Consider the following 15,274-nt stretch of genomic DNA (forward strand, 5'->3'; position numbering starts at 1 on the left):
ACTCATCACTTCCTAGTTAATTCACCACATTTGTCTATAATCTAAGCTCTTGTGGGCTGATGTGTTTGTGCTGTAGAAGTTTGTATGATGGCATGCGCTATCGGAGGTCACTTCCTAAGCTTATTTTCCAGCTGCAGAAAAGCTGGAAAATAATATGGTGAACACTCGCGAGCCCTTCACCTAGAGTCACCAATTGTTGGCTTTTTCACATTTGCATTCTCTCTGTCCGTGTGTTATTTCCATGCATATTATTCTGCTAAGCCACAGAGAGAAAATCATTAGCTATAAATGCCTCAGTCTGTATCTCCTAAGAAAAAAAATTCTGTTATATGACCAGTATAATGATACTTCACTTGTCTTCTCGAGAGGCCCTTTGAAATCTGTTCAATTCTCTTACTTCATCAATTCTTCCTTTTGCTTTAGCTGCTCGACGTTCGAGAGCAAGTTTCAGAGTCTCCTCTGACGTCCATCTTGGTCTTTTCTTCCTTTCCTGTCTTTTCAGTGACCTCTTGATTTCTTACGTATGATGTCTTTCCACAACTCATCTGGCCTTCGGTCACTAGTGTTCAATGTGTCAAATCTATTCCTCAGATGGTCTCTAAATTCAGGTGGGATATACTTAAGGTCATATTTTGGCTCTCGTGGACTTGCTCTGATTTTCTTCAGTTTCAACTTCAACTTGCATATAAGCAATTGATGGTCTGTTCCACAGTTGGCCCCTGGCCTTATTCTGACTGATGATATTGAGCTTTTCCATTGTCTCTTTCCACAGATGTAGTCAATTTGATTTCTGTGTGTTCCATCTGGCGAGGACTGTGTGTATAGTCACCGTTCATGTTGGTGAAAGAAGTTATTTGCAATGAAGAAGTCGTTGGTCTTGCAGAATTCTGTCATTCGATCTCTGGCATTGTTTCTATCGCCAAGGCCATATTTTCCAACTACCGATCCTTCTTTGTTTCCAACTTTCGCGTTCCAATCGCCAGTAATTACCAATGTATCTTGATTGCATGTTCAATCAACTTCAGACTGCAGCAGCTGATAAAAATCTTCTATTTCTTCATCTTTGGCCCTAGTGGTTGGTGTGTAAATTTGAATAGTAGTCTTATTAACTGGTCTTCTTGTAGCCGTGTGGATATTATCCTATCACTGACAGCGTTGTACTTCAGGATACACCTTGAAACATTATTTTTGACGATGAATGCAACACCATTCCTCTTCAAGTTGTCATTCCCAGCATAGTAGACTATATGATTGTCCGATTCAAAATGGCCAATACCAGTCTGTTTCAGCTCACTAATCCCTAGGATATCGATGTTTATGAGTTCCATTTCATTTTTGACAATTTCTAATTTTCCTAGATTCATACTTTGTACATTCCAGGTTCTGATTATTAATGGATGTTTGCAGCTGTTTCCTCTCATTTTGAGTGTGCGTCAGGGTTGTATTCTTTCACCATACCTACTTAATCTGTATGCTGAACAAATAATACGAGAAGCTGGACTTTATGAAGAAGAACGGGGCATCAGGATTGGAGGAAGACTCCTTAACAACCTGCGTTATGGAGCTGACACAACCTTGCTTGTTGAAAGTGAAGAGGACTTGAAGCACTTACTAATGAAAATCAAAGACCACAGCCTTCGGTATGGATTGCACCTCAGCATAAAACAAAAATCCTCACAACTGGACCAATGAGCAACATCATGATAAACGGAGAAAAGATTGAAGTTGTCCAGGATTTCATTTTACTTGGATCCACAATCAACAGCCATGGAAGCAGCAGTCAAGAAATCAAAAGACACATCACATTGGGTAAATCTGCTGCAAAGGACCTCTTCAAAGTGTTGAAGAGCAGAGACGTCACCCTGAAGACTAAGGTGCGCCTGACCCAAGCCATGGTATTTTCAATTGTATCATATGCATTTGAAAGCTGGACAATGAATAAGGAAGACCGAAGAAGAGTTGACGCCTTTGAATTGTGGTGTTGGTGAAGAATATTGAATATACCATGGACTGCCAAAAGAACAAACAAGTCTGTCTTGGAAGAAGTGCGGCCAGAATGCTCCTTAGGAGCAAGGATGGTGAGACTTCATCTTACATACTTTGGACGTGTCGTCAGGCAGGATCAGTCCCTGGAGAAGGACATCATGCTTGGCAGAGTACAGGGTCAGCAGAGAAGAGGAAGACCCTCAATGAGGTGGATTGACACAGTGGCTGCAACAATATAAGGATGGCGCAGGACTGGGCAGGGTTTCGTTCTGTTGTGCATAGGGTCGCTATGAATAGGAACTGACTCGACGGCACCTAACAGCAACGACATGACCAGCATAATTACCAGATTCAGGAAATTAAACGTCGAGGCATTGCTATTACCTAATGTACAGTCCCTGCCTAATTGTAGCAATTATCTCATCAGTATCCTTGAAAGACCATTTTGTTTTCCAATCCAAAATATGCCCTGCATTTAGCCGTCATTTCTTTTCAGCCTACATTAGCCTTGTGTGTCCTCAGCCTTTGTCTCTCATGAAATGTGGTGAAGAGGCCACGTGTCTATTTGGGTGTATCTGCCGTTTACTCATAATCAGGTTTAGATTATGCATTTTTGGCAGCAGCACTACACAAACTTATCCCATCAGGAGGCAGGTGAAGTCAGTGTGTCCATTGTTGTTGACGCTTAGTCAAGGTGGTGACTACCAGTTTTCTCCACTGTAGATGTAACTTTCCCCTTTGCATGTAGTAATATGCAGGAGATGCTTTGAGACTGTAATATCCTGTCTTCTAATAAACTTTTATACACTCGGCATCTATTGAAGATTCTTGCCTGGACCTGTTATTACTAAACTGTTTAAAATAGTGATTTTCCCAGACTACATGCCTTCTAAATTTATGGGTTGTCCACCCGCCTCTTTTGTGTTTGCTTGTTTTTCGCATCCATTTGGACTCATGCATTCTTTTTTATCAATGCGTTGCAATAAATAATTGCCATAATAAATTCTGATGCTAAAATTGACTCAGATTTGGCCAGTGGGAGCCGCCTCAATCTAACTCCGAAGTCGTCTTTTTTTTTTAATGACAGGTTTATTGAGATGTAATCCATTTACTATGAAGCTCATCCTTTTAAAATGTACAGCTCAGTATTTGGTATTTCCCAGAGTTGTGCATCAACTAGGCTTTTGTGTGGACACAAGTTTCGTTTCTTTGGGGCAGATGCCTAGGTACGCAGTCTCTGGGTCATGTGGTTACACGTAATTTTTTATGAAACTGCCAAACAATTTTCCAGAGGGTGCACTATTTAACATCCCTCCTATCAGCTTAAGAAATCTAGTTTCTCCACATCCTTGCCAGCACTTGGTATTGTCACTAATTTTTTTTAATTTTAGCTGCTTTAATAGTCGTGTAGGAGCTCTGGTTGCACAGTGGTTAAGCACTTGGCTGCTAAGCAAAAGAACGTCAGTTGGAATCCACTAGCGGCTCTGTGGGAGAAGTGGCAGCCTTGGAAACCCTATGGGGCAGTTCTGCTGTGTCCTATATGGTTGCTATGAGTCGGAATCAACTTGATGGCCACGGGTTTAGTTTTGGTGGTTTAATAGGTGTGTGGTAATATTTCAACGTGGCCTTAATTTGCATTTCCCTAATGTCTAGTGATGTTGAACATCTTTTCACAAGCCTGTTGTCATCTGTATGTCCTTTTTGGTGAAGTGTGTCTTAATGTCTTTCAGTGTTTTCTATTTGTATTTTTTTGTTTTTACTGTTAAGTTTTGCGACTATATATTCCAGTGATTTGCCCTCTGTCAGATATGTAGGGAGCCCTGGTGGCACCCTGGTTGCTAACTGAGAGGTCAGAGGGTTGAACCCACCCAGCAACTCCAGAGGAGAAGGATGTGGCAGTCTAGTCTGGTAAAGATTTACACCTTGGAAACCCTATGGGGCAGTTGTACTCCGTCTTATAGGGTCGTTATGAGTCAGAACGACTCCACGGCAATGGGGTTTTTATTTTTTGGTCAGATATGTGGTTGCAATTTTTTTCTCACAACCTGTAGCCTGTCTTTTCACCCTGTCAACAGTCTTTCTCAGAAAGTTTTTCATTTTGATGAAGTGCAATTGACGGATTTGTCTCACCAAACCCTAGGTCCGCAAAATGTTGTTTCCTTCTAAAAGTCTTATACTTTTACATTTAAGTCCGTGATAACTTCGGGTTAATTTTTGCATTTGCAGATGACATGATTATCTACACAGAAGATACCAAAAAATCTACAAAAAAAAAAAACCTCCGAGAATTAGTAATAAGTTAGGGAACAAGTTCTCAGAACACAAGAGCTTGTGATTTGCATTACACAAAATTCAATCACATTTCTGTATGCTAACAATGAACACGTGGAAACCAAAATTAAAAACACAGGACCCGCCTCGGGCCCTTAGCTTACGGACCACGCCCACAACATGACAGATGGGCGGGGTGGGGGCGGGGCGGGGAGCCTTGGCCACGCCACTTCCTCCGGAAGCTCAGTTGTCCGACTTCCGGTTGAGGGTCGAGCTCTGCGAGTCCGGAAGTTGGGTTTGTCCAAGGGAAAGGGCCGCAGACTCAGATTCCCCGTCTGGATTCCTCCGTGGGCCTGTCCTGGGTGGGCCTCATATCGACCCTGTGGCCCGGGCGTCCCCAGCCCGACTGGCTGGCAGGAGAGGACACTCCCTCGCGGAACGGAGGCAGCGCGCCCCGCCTGTTCCCGGGGGCCCCGCGGCCGTTGCACCGCCGCGACCCGCCCCTCGTCCGGCCACGTCTCCGCTGAGCCGCCGCGGGGCCGCAGCGCCTGGGTGAGCGTCGCGGACGGGCGCCGGGAGCCCGGGGCTGGGGTCCGGGCGGCCGGGCGGGCGGGCAGGGCAGGGCAGGGCCGGCGCGGCGTGCGTCACGGCCCTCCGCGCCCGGGGCCCGGGGCCTGGACGCCGCTCCGCGGGGCGCAGAGCCGGCCTTCCGCCTGCGGTCGCTGCTGCCCGCGCCTGCAGAGCGGCTGCCGCCTCGCAGTCCCGAGCGGCGCCCGTGGCGGAGCCGTGGCCCCGGTCTTGCCCGTGGCGGAGCCGTGGCCCGTGGCTGGCGGCAGCGGGTTTAAGTCAGCCGCGCGCGGCCCCGTTGCCTCGCTCGCTGCAGACGCAACGCCGCGGCCCCGGGCGCTGACACGCACCGCCGGACCGGGGTCCCCGCCCCAGGGAGCGGGCGCCGTCGCGGTGCTGTGCGAACCCGGCCGAGAGGCCTCCGGAGCGCCGGCTGGGGGACAGGCAGCGGGGGCAGGCGCGCCAGGCCCTGCTGTGACCTCCGGGCCCGGGGGACGGACGCAGACAGCAGAGCGGCCTTGACTGCGCGTGGGGCCGGCCGGGCGGGAGGTGGCTTGTGGCCCCTGTGACACGGAGCTCGCCTTGCGCAGTTGGGGGAGAGCGGTTCAGCAGAGCGAGCAGCAAGTGTGAAGACCCCGAGGGAGGAGGAGGTTTGGTGTCCGCGGGTAGAAAAATGTGGCCAGGGAGTGTGGAAAAGTAGGAAAGTTTATATAGGAGGTGGGGAAACCCTGGTGGCCTTGTGGTTAAGTGCTACGGCTGCGAACCAGAGGGTCGGCAGTTTGAATCCGCCAGGCGCTCCTTGGAAACTCTGTGGGGCAGTTCTGGTCTGTCCTATAGGGTCGCTATGTGTCGAAATTGACTCAGCGGCACTGGGTTGGGTTTGGTTTTTGCATAGGGGATAGGAGCCCCAGTGGGCAGTGGTTAAGAGCTTGGCTGCTAACCAAAAGGCTGGCAGTTTGAATCCACCAGCTGCTCCTTGGAAACTCTATGTGGCAGCTCTACCATGTCCTACAGGGTCACTATGAGTTGGAATCAACTTGACAGCAGTGGGTTATAGGGGATAAGAATGCAGTTGTAGGTAGGGCCAGGTTGTTTGTGGCTTCATAGTTTATGGGAAGAGATTTGGATTTTATTGTCAGTATAATTGACAACCACAGGGACATGGTAAACCGTTTACAAGTGACTCATGGATTTTTCATGTTAAATTGTCCCTTTAATATTTCACATGTAACCCTTTACTGGGGTGATAGCTTTCAGTTACGGTGTACTTTGAATGGCAAGAAAGGAAATAGATTTTTTAACTTTGTCATCTGACAACTCAGATTCAGAAATAACTTTTTCTTTCAGTTGCTTTAAGAAGTAGTGTACTTTCCGAAGTGAGAATATCTTCAGTAAGTGAGAATATCTTCAGTTGGCTTTTACCTATCAATTTTGACAAGCAACAGTTGAAAATAATGGTCAGTAATTGCTACCATTTGTTGAGGGCACAGGTCAGACCTGTGCCATATTGCATTTAATCCTGGTAATAATTTTGTGCTAATTTGTTCGTTGTTTTACTGATAAGGAAGCAGGGTAAAAGTAGTTGAAGGAATCCACCCAAGATCTCACGTGTGAGCAGCAGAGGAGCCAGAATTTGAAGCAGAGGTCTTGACAGGAGAGCCTGCCTTTGAAATCACCATGCCGGGTAGTGGCAGGAGGCTCGTCACGATATTTTTGGTTTTCACTTTGTACATAGTTCTCTGTGTTTACTTGTGATTCCTAGTTGTGGTCTTAACCAGACTTACCTTATGAAGGAAATCCTGTTTTTTACCTTTGGCTGGGCTCTGCTGTTGCTAATTGCCGTAGGAACAACTCAAGATAAGGCCGGGTGGGGGAGATGGAGCTGTCAGACTTCATGTAATCCCAAAAGGAGGGACACTGGGAGTCATGCAGTGCCTGAGACAAGGTCCTCAGTGTGGAGTCCCTTGATGCCAGGAAGTTGTAATAAGGGGAATTAAGTGAGTGGGACAGCCTGGCACATTTGTCTCCTGTTTGGCTTGCCTGCCGCAGGGAACGAGAATTTCCTTGGCTGATGTTCTTCTTTCCTGGACAGTGCTAAGTGTAGGCACTGTCCCTCTGTAACTCCTCAGCTGCCCCTCCTTCTGCCCGCCCTCCTCTGCTTGGTATATTTCTCTAACAGCGTAAATAAGTCAGTCTAGTTCTGCTGGTTGCTTTGCTCTTCTTGCTCGCTTAGGTGACGTTGCTTGTCTGTGCTGCTACCACTCTGTGCTGGTCTTCCAGTTTACAACTCCAGGACATCCTTTTTCCCCTACTGGAACTGTGGCTCCCCAATTTTTTTTTTTTTATTGTGGTGAAAATATACATAACAAAGCGGACACCGTCTCAACAACTTCTACAGGTACAATTCAGCAACACTGATGATATTCTTCCAAGTTGTGCAACCATCTGCACTAACGTTTTCCAAGGTATTCTCCCACCGTTCGCCTAAACCCAGTGCTTCCCAAGCAAGTGATCCTCCTTCTTCCCCCTTCGCACCCATGGTGACCATGAACAATCTTTGTTTTCTTTATTTTTACTTATTTCACATAAAGTGAGATCATAAAATACCTGTTGTTTTGCAGCTGACATTTCTGGCAGCATAACATTTTCGAGTTTCATCCACGTTGTGGCGTCAAGACTTCATTTCTCTTTATGGCTGAGCAGCGCTCCACTGTGTGTATATACACCACATTTTTATCGATTCGTCTGTTGATAGACATTTTGGTTGTTCCCACCTTTTGGCTATTGTGAAAAGCGCTGCAGTGGACATTGGTGTATACGTTTCTGTTTGTGTTCCTGCCTTCACTGCTTGTGGATATACACCTAGGGCTGGGATTGTGGGATCACGTGGCAGCTCTATATTCAACACTTTGAAGAATCACCAAGATGTTTTCCACAGAGGCTGCACCATTTTACATTCCCAACAGCAAAGAATGAGGGCTCCAGTTTGTCCACAACCTCACCAACACTTGTTTTCCTTTTTTTTTTTGGATCATTGCCATTCTAATAAGGGTGAGGTGGTATCTCAGTGTAGCTTTGATATGCATCTCTTTAATGGCTAATGGGAGCCCTGATGGCACAGTGGTTAAGAGCTTGGCTGCTAACCAAAAGGCCGGCTGTTCAAATCTACCAGCCGCTCCTTGGAAACCCTATGGGGCAGTTCTACTCTGTCTTATAGGGTCGCTATGAGTCAGAATCAACTTGATGGCATCAGGTTTGGTCTTTTGGTTTTAATGGCTCATGACGTTGAGCATCTTTTCATGTGCTTGTTGGCTATTTGCATATCCTCTTTGATGAAATGTCTGTTAAGTCCTCTGCCCGTGTTTTAATTGGGTTTCTTTTTGTTGTTTCCCAAGTAGTTTTAATAGGAACAGTTGGAGCCTTTATGTATTTGGAAAAGCAGTGCTGATGCTCAGGAATGTAACTGTTTTATCATCTTACTCTGGAACCATTATTTTGGTTGCTGAGCGGTAGCGTCTGGCAGAGCCAGAGACGTAATTCATCGCTGGGTGGTGAGCACTGCTGTGAGCTAGGGAGTGTCTGAGGTATAGGGAGGCAGGCGTGGAGTGATCTCTTTGCTTCTAAGGACCTCCCAGTCTGGTGGAGTAGACACAACCACAGTCATACACACCACTCACACACACATTGATGCCCCCACACAGACGTACACACCACACACATACAGTCAGACACACACTCATGTCTGTTCACACACACACAAACCACATTCACACTCATGTGGGCACAGATTCACACACAGACATATACACACAACACACATACACTAAGACACGCTAATGTACATTCACACGTACACACGCTTGTGCACACTCAGACATAAAAACCACATACATGCACATTCACACACAGACATACACACCTCACACATGCACACACAGACATACACACACAGACATGCACACACCTCACAAATGCACACAGACGTGCACACACCTCACACATGCAGAGACATGCACACACAGAGACATGCAAACACCTCACACGTGCACATAGACATATACACACCTCACACGTGCACACAGACATGCACACACATACACATACCTCACATATGCTGACACAGACATGCACACACCTCACACATGCACACACACAATTATAGTATGACGTGCTAGGAGCAAGGGTGCGGATAAGGATAGTGATAGCGGAGGGAGCAGACGAGGCCATTTACCTGAGGTTCGGGAGAGACTTTGGAGGTGGCAGCTCCTCGCAGTAGCTGTGGAAGGGTCACAGGAATTCGCCTGGTGGCCAGGGAAGGAGGAGGGCATCTCAGCAGAGGGGTTGGCTTCTGCAGAGTCACGGGTGCAAGACAAGCATTTAGTTGACAAACACTGATCACTGCCATCTTTGTGCAAACAGGGCATTGTGGGGAACATATCACCACCCACTCCCCAACAAGGCAGAAACAAAGTTGTCAAAACCAAGACGTTTCAAAGCAAAGTGCAAGCATTCGTTTGCTGAGGAATTTGTCAGGAGGACAGCTTTCTGACAGTCACGTGTATGCAGCACGCAGTGCTCAGTGGTAGTCACTCCAGACGCCAGCAGTCTGCTGTGCGTGCCGCGCAAGATGCTCATGTGTGATCCGCGATCCTCGAGGGGCAGGACCACACAGAGGGGCAGCGTGGAGCACTGTTTGGCTGCTGTGCCCCCCTTGCTTTGCAGATGTTCGTGTACAGTCAGGCAGTGGTACGGATGGAATCCCGTTGTGGCCAGCTGACTCCCCACTCGCTGTTCCACCACGTGTTGGGATTGCAGCTGAGATGTTACAGTCCCAGTTGTGTTTGTAGTTTGTGGGTGTTACGGAGATTTTCCATGAAGGCAGGACCTAGCAAAAGGGTGATCTTATGTTGGATGTGCCAAGATAGGCGTGCTGTTTAAACCCTTCCGCCCACCCTCCCACCTTGGGAATCACTTCCAGGTGAAAGGTTACTGACAGGCATTGGTGCTGCACATGGACATCGCAGAGACAAAACAAAGTTGAGAGCTCTTGTTGGACATGAGATCTTTTTTTTTTCTGTGGGAAAGGCTCAGCAACTTCCTTCATTTCTGTGATTTAGACATGGTTTTCATCTTCAACATTTACACGTGCCATACTCCGTGGCCCTGGACTGACCCTGGAATCCTTGTTCAGAGTGCTTTCTCGGTTAGTTGTGGTGGGTCTGTGGTCGCTAAGGTTCTCACGTGGTTTGTGCCAACGGCATTAAAACACACCTTAGTGACAGTGTTACATTTAATAGCGTGCGTAACTGTGTTGTATTCTTAACAGTGCCGTCAGTAATCATGGTGTCTCTGGCCTGTGGGGTGCAAGGCAGCAGAGGGGGAGGCAGATTATTAGTCATGAGCCACATGATCACAGCTGCACAGAGAGACACTCCCGAGATGGGACATGACTGCACAGGTGGTCTGGGCTGCACCCCCACCAATGGGCGCCTTGTCAGGGAGGCAGGGCAGAGGACAGAGGAGTCATGGAAAGCAGCCATACTCTGTCCTGCTGCTGCGAGTGGGTGCCAGCATCTCCATGGGAGGACAGCCTGGTTACGTGTCTTACCTGTAGTTCCTATACAGAATCCATGGACTAGAGAAGAAAGGTAATTTTTTATCATGAAACATACAAACACAGAATGATGCGTAAGATAATATGAAACTTATTTTAAAGGATGTAAATGTTGGCATTTCTGCAGAAGGAATAATAGCTAATATGGTACCTTGTCTGTTGGTGAGGAAGTGAGTCTATACTTCAAAGATGATAGATAACCAGTTGCCAAACTTTGGGCGAAGCTTTGTGCCTTTAAACTTAGCCAAGAAGAATGGGTTAAGTGATCATGATCCTGCTGGAATAGGACATGAGAAATGGTTACCTGCCACCCAGTTCCACCTCAGGTGCCCGTTCTGTGTATTCTCAGCCCCTGCTCGGTATAGAGCACACAGGGATCACACCTGTGGCTTCGTCCCTCTCACTCTCTGTGTGCTCTTTAAACCTGATGATGCAATCTCTCTTTCTCTCCTACCAGGTATTATGACATTAGTTGGTTGCACTTGAAGCCATTCATGAACTTTAAACCTGCTCCAAACCATGGAAAGTGTGGTGCAGTCCTTCAGGAGAGCTCACAGCTACTGCTGATGGAGAGGAACTGGCCTTGCTAGCGGTTCACCTGCCGCTCTGTGTCACCCCAGGTCACCCTGTCTGCACATGTCACCATGGATGGTGCATCTGCCATGCAAGGTGGCCTTTTAGAGTCTAATGGAGGCGCCTCAGTGGGCCCCAGGGCCCTCCTGGAGCCCCCAGACTCTCCGGTGCAGCCCGACAGGCGGGACGCGGCCTGGGGTAAGTCACGAGTCGTGCTGTGTGCTCTTCACTTTTGCCTCCAACAGGAGGGCTTGGGCAGCTTGTGTTTTGGGGAGGGCTGTTTAAGAGGAACCCTGGTGGGGTAGTGGTTAAGAGCTCATCTGCTAAACAAAAGGTCAGCAGTTCAAATCCACCAGCTGCTCCTTGGAAACTGTATGAGGCAGTTCTACTCTGTCCTACAGGGTCGCCGTGGGTTGGAATTGACTCAGTGGCAATGGATTTGGTTTGGTTTGGGATGTTTAAGACCATATGTGAACTCTTCATTCATTGAAAGTTGTTTTTAATAATCTTATTTGATGGTCACTCTGAACCCGCTGCCGTTTGTGTTTAACAGAAGGGTGACGGCTCGGTGGTTCTGGGGGCATGTGGGTGACAGCACGGTGGCTTTGGGGACATGTGGAGTGACGGCACGGTGGTTCTGGGGACACGGGGGGTGACCCCATGGCAGTTCTGGGAACATGGGGGGTTAATTATGCACTCCATTATCACAGACCTCCCTAGTTAAGAAACGGCATCACATATGATGAGCTCTAAAGTAGTTGGTTATACGAATGATAACATACTAGCCGAAATTGTACTCTAATCTTGTAAAATGACGTTCAAGCACTTAAGATGGCCTTGTGGTCACTGCACTTAAGTGAAGTCAGGTGGGAGAGGAACATGTGGGTTGAGGGCAGGGACACTCTGGACAGACCCAGATGTAAATCTGCCTCTGTTTCTTAGAGCCATGTGCTCGAGAGCAAGGCGAGTAGCTTCTCTCAGCCTCCACTTCTTCCTCTGAGCAATGGAAGGTTCGTGGCAGCTACATCATCGGTGGTTGTGAGGGTAAAAGAAATTGAGGCCCCGAGAGCACCAAGCACATGATGTTTGTGAACAGGATGGCCTCTTTTGTCTTTGTCCTTGTTTGTCCATCACGGGCTCATGTATGGAAACAATGAAGTCTGACTGGACCTTTTCTCCTTTAGGGTTTTTAACTGCAGTCTGATGCTCAAGTTATTCTGCTCTGTAAATGGGGAGGCTAGAGCCTCTGTCAGAACGTGACACGAACCCAGTGAGCGCGTCTCTGCGATGCTGCCCACTGCGGAACTGGAGCATGGCCTGTCCTAAAAGGGCATCTGGTAGCCAGCGGTTGGTCTGGTCTCCTTGTGGCTTCCACTTCTCGTTGTGGTGCCCTTGTTTTATGCTGGTTTTATTTTGGGGGCCCCAAGTAGCCTGAGAGTAAGTGGCTGTATTAGTTGGGACCAATATGTGCAAATAACAGAAACCTACCTAGAATCAGCCCGTGCTAAAGGTGCTTTCTTAGGTGCATGCTATACGCGGCCAGGCTCGGCTGGGCCTCAGGGCCACCACAGGCACAGGCTGGGGCCCAGGACCCTCAGCTGCTGCCTTTCCCCACACATCATTTTGTTCCTTCAGCCAAGCTCAGGATCTCCTTCACGCGGTTATACGAAGCCTCAGAATTGAGGGGGCAGGAAAGACTAAAAATAACTGTAGCAAGTATTTCTTCCTTTGTTTCTTTTTGGTGAGAAATATGTTTTGGTATAGTAAATGATCCCATCCGTAATCGCATTAGCAGGTGGAACTAAGCCTAACACACAGACACAAGCAGTCACTAGATCGGCTGGGGGGGGGCGGTGGGGGGGTAAGTAAGGCAAGCCAGGAAGCACTCTTGCGTTCTGTGCTCAGCCGTGCCGATCAACAGGATTCTGCCCCGTGCTGGGATTGCTCTCTGTGGAGGGCAAACTCATGCTTCGCAGGGACTTTGGAGTCGACCCTCCATCACTGTGAGGCCAGCGCTGGTTGGGCACTGCCGTTGCCAGTGTCTGTCCAGAAAGTTGTTGGCATGCCCTCAGTTTTCCTGTTTGTATCTTAAACAGACTCTTGTAAAGTTTCTTATTTAAATGAAAAGGGAATAGTATATTTGTATTTGAATCCTGCAATTGTAGGTGGGATATGAGCCCGTTGTGCAGGTAGGGACAGAGCATCCAGGGTGGTCATGTGACTTGTCCCACGTCACCCTGCTGTGGGAAGAGGAACCCGAGGCTGCTCTTCTCTCCAAGTGAACGTGTTTGTAAGATGTGAAAATTGCTCGTGGTCATCTTTTGAAGCTCCTTTTTGTCCCACTTCAGCCGCGTATTTGGGAAAATGATTTGGTTTTGTTGTTAAAACCGTAATGCCCAGAGCTGCTTTCTTTTCCAGGTGCCAGTGGGACAGCAAACACAGTTCCAGGTGAAGGAGAAAGCCTGGAAATCCTCAGCCAGGGGCACAGCTGCCAGAACGGGCTGGTGCCACCCACCCCAGGCCCTGTGATGCCTCTGGACCCCACCCCTCACTCAGTGGGTGCTGACTCAGCTCCAGGTGTGGCTGGTTTCCATGACAACCTCAGGAAGCCTGAGGGCACTAGTGCTGAGGGCAGTGTTAGAAAAGAAGCTTTGCAGTCTCTCAGACTAAGTCTTCCTATGCAAGAAACGCAACTCTGTAAGCATCCGTTCGTCGTCATGCCCCCCCGTTCTCCTCAAGCCTCTGCTCTGTCTTCATCTCGTGGTCGGCCTCCTGGAGGCAGACGGGGGTGTGTGTCTAGCCACTTGCTGTCATGTGGTGGGGTGTGTCTGACAGGCTTGCCGCATTGCAGAGAATGGAAGCGTGCTTGGTGTGAAGCCCCCTTGAGGCCGGCTGCCTCTCCACCACGGTCCCACAGAACGGTCTGCAGGCAGGCAGGGGCTGGCTTGAAGAGACAGTTTGACAGCTGTCCTCTAAAAGCTTTCTTTTATGACTTCCTTTAATAAACAATGACCGTGTGCTGATCTCTGGGGTTTCAAAGACGAAGAGGCTGCAAACTGGTGGCTGTGAGCCTGGAAGCCTCGGGATCTTTCTTACCCTTATTGTTTGTCTGCCCCTCCAGGTCAGCCTTTATACACCTTGGCAAACATGCCTGTGGTTTTTGGTCATTGTTTTTAAGATGGCATGATATTGTTCACACTGGTGTATTTTTTTCTCAGCATTGTTACGTGAAAATTCCTCTAAATTCATCCTCTGATGGCTGTGTGTGGCCCTGTTTTCTGTACTGTCCTCCTGCTCTCTGAGCTCCTGGACGGTGGACAGCACTGCAGTGACCACTGTGGTGTACATGTCCTGGGAGTCCCAGCTCTAACTGCCGGGCTGGGCTCCCAAAGGTGGGCGGCTGGTCAGAATGACGTGGCTGGCACCATTGCTTACCCTGTGTGGTGCTGGGCTGCTTCTCCCAAGCCCTCCCGCTTTCTGATGTTTACCAGTCTGATGGCTGCAGTGTGACATTTCATTGCTACTTTAATTTGCACTTCACCATCACCAATGAATTTGAGCATCTTTTTATCTTTGGCCATTTAGACATTCTCGTCTGTATCTTTGGCCCATTTTTATTTTAAGTTGTTTGTCTTTTTCTTCACAAGCATTGTTTTGTTGGAGCTGCAGTGTGGTTTAGAAAATTGCTGGAAACTGGTTGCCAACATTTAGGTCTAGAGATTTCACACAAAAGTCTGGATTCCTTACCTGACCAGCATGAGAGCTCTGGCTTCCAGTCCCCCATACAGCCAGTCTGCTGGTGTCTGCTGCCCCCTTTTGGCCGATGTCACCTTCCCACGTGACATTGTGTGGATCAGCTCGTGGCCGTCACCCTGAGGGTGTGTCTCTCTTGCCACTTGCTGCAAGCTTTCAGCATCCTTTGGCTTAAACCCAACCCACTCCGCTCACTTACATCGCCTGCCTGAGACCTGCAGGCCCCGAGTTTGCCGCCCCGGTACCGTCTAGATAGAGTCAGCCTGATCGGAAGTGCTGATCTTTTCAGCGACAAGATAAATTCACAAGTTAATGATGACGTTGATGAATTTCCAGTGAAATTCCTGGTGACTGTTCAGATTGTAGGAGTGATTTAAAACAACTGCTGCGACCTCCTAAAATCCACATCTGAGTGTGGTGACGTAGATAAAACTGTCATGAATATAACGTTCCACAGGACCGCCTGTTGCTGCACTGAAGGTGATATGGCCAGAAACCTAAAACTAGGGG

The 15,274-nt window shown here is 48.3% G+C and overlaps 1 protein-coding gene across 4 annotated transcripts in view; it reads left to right on the forward strand.

Annotated features, from left to right (window-relative positions):
• Nucleotides 1-4,524: 4,524 nt before the first annotated feature.
• GOLGA3 (golgin A3) overlaps nt 4,525-15,274 on the forward strand; it is a 47,103-nt gene continuing 36,353 nt past the window's right edge. For 2 of the 4 annotated variants that reach the window (XM_049865319.1, XM_049865322.1), the window contains exons 1-3: nt 4,525-4,809; nt 10,896-11,209; nt 13,430-13,708. In XM_049865319.1, coding sequence (XP_049721276.1) covers nt 11,083-11,209; nt 13,430-13,708 — 406 coding nt within the window. In that variant the 5' untranslated portion in view covers nt 4,525-4,809; nt 10,896-11,082. Of the gene's footprint in view, nt 4,810-4,985; nt 7,290-10,150; nt 10,473-10,895; nt 11,210-13,429; nt 13,709-15,274 lie in introns of those variants that run through there. The other 2 variants (XM_049865320.1, XM_049865321.1) reach the window with 2 other exon arrangements.

The sequence above is a fragment of the Elephas maximus genome, chromosome 22 (genome assembly GCF_024166365.1).
Source record: "Elephas maximus indicus isolate mEleMax1 chromosome 22, mEleMax1 primary haplotype, whole genome shotgun sequence".
Taxonomy (NCBI): Eukaryota; Metazoa; Chordata; class Mammalia; order Proboscidea; family Elephantidae; genus Elephas; species Elephas maximus.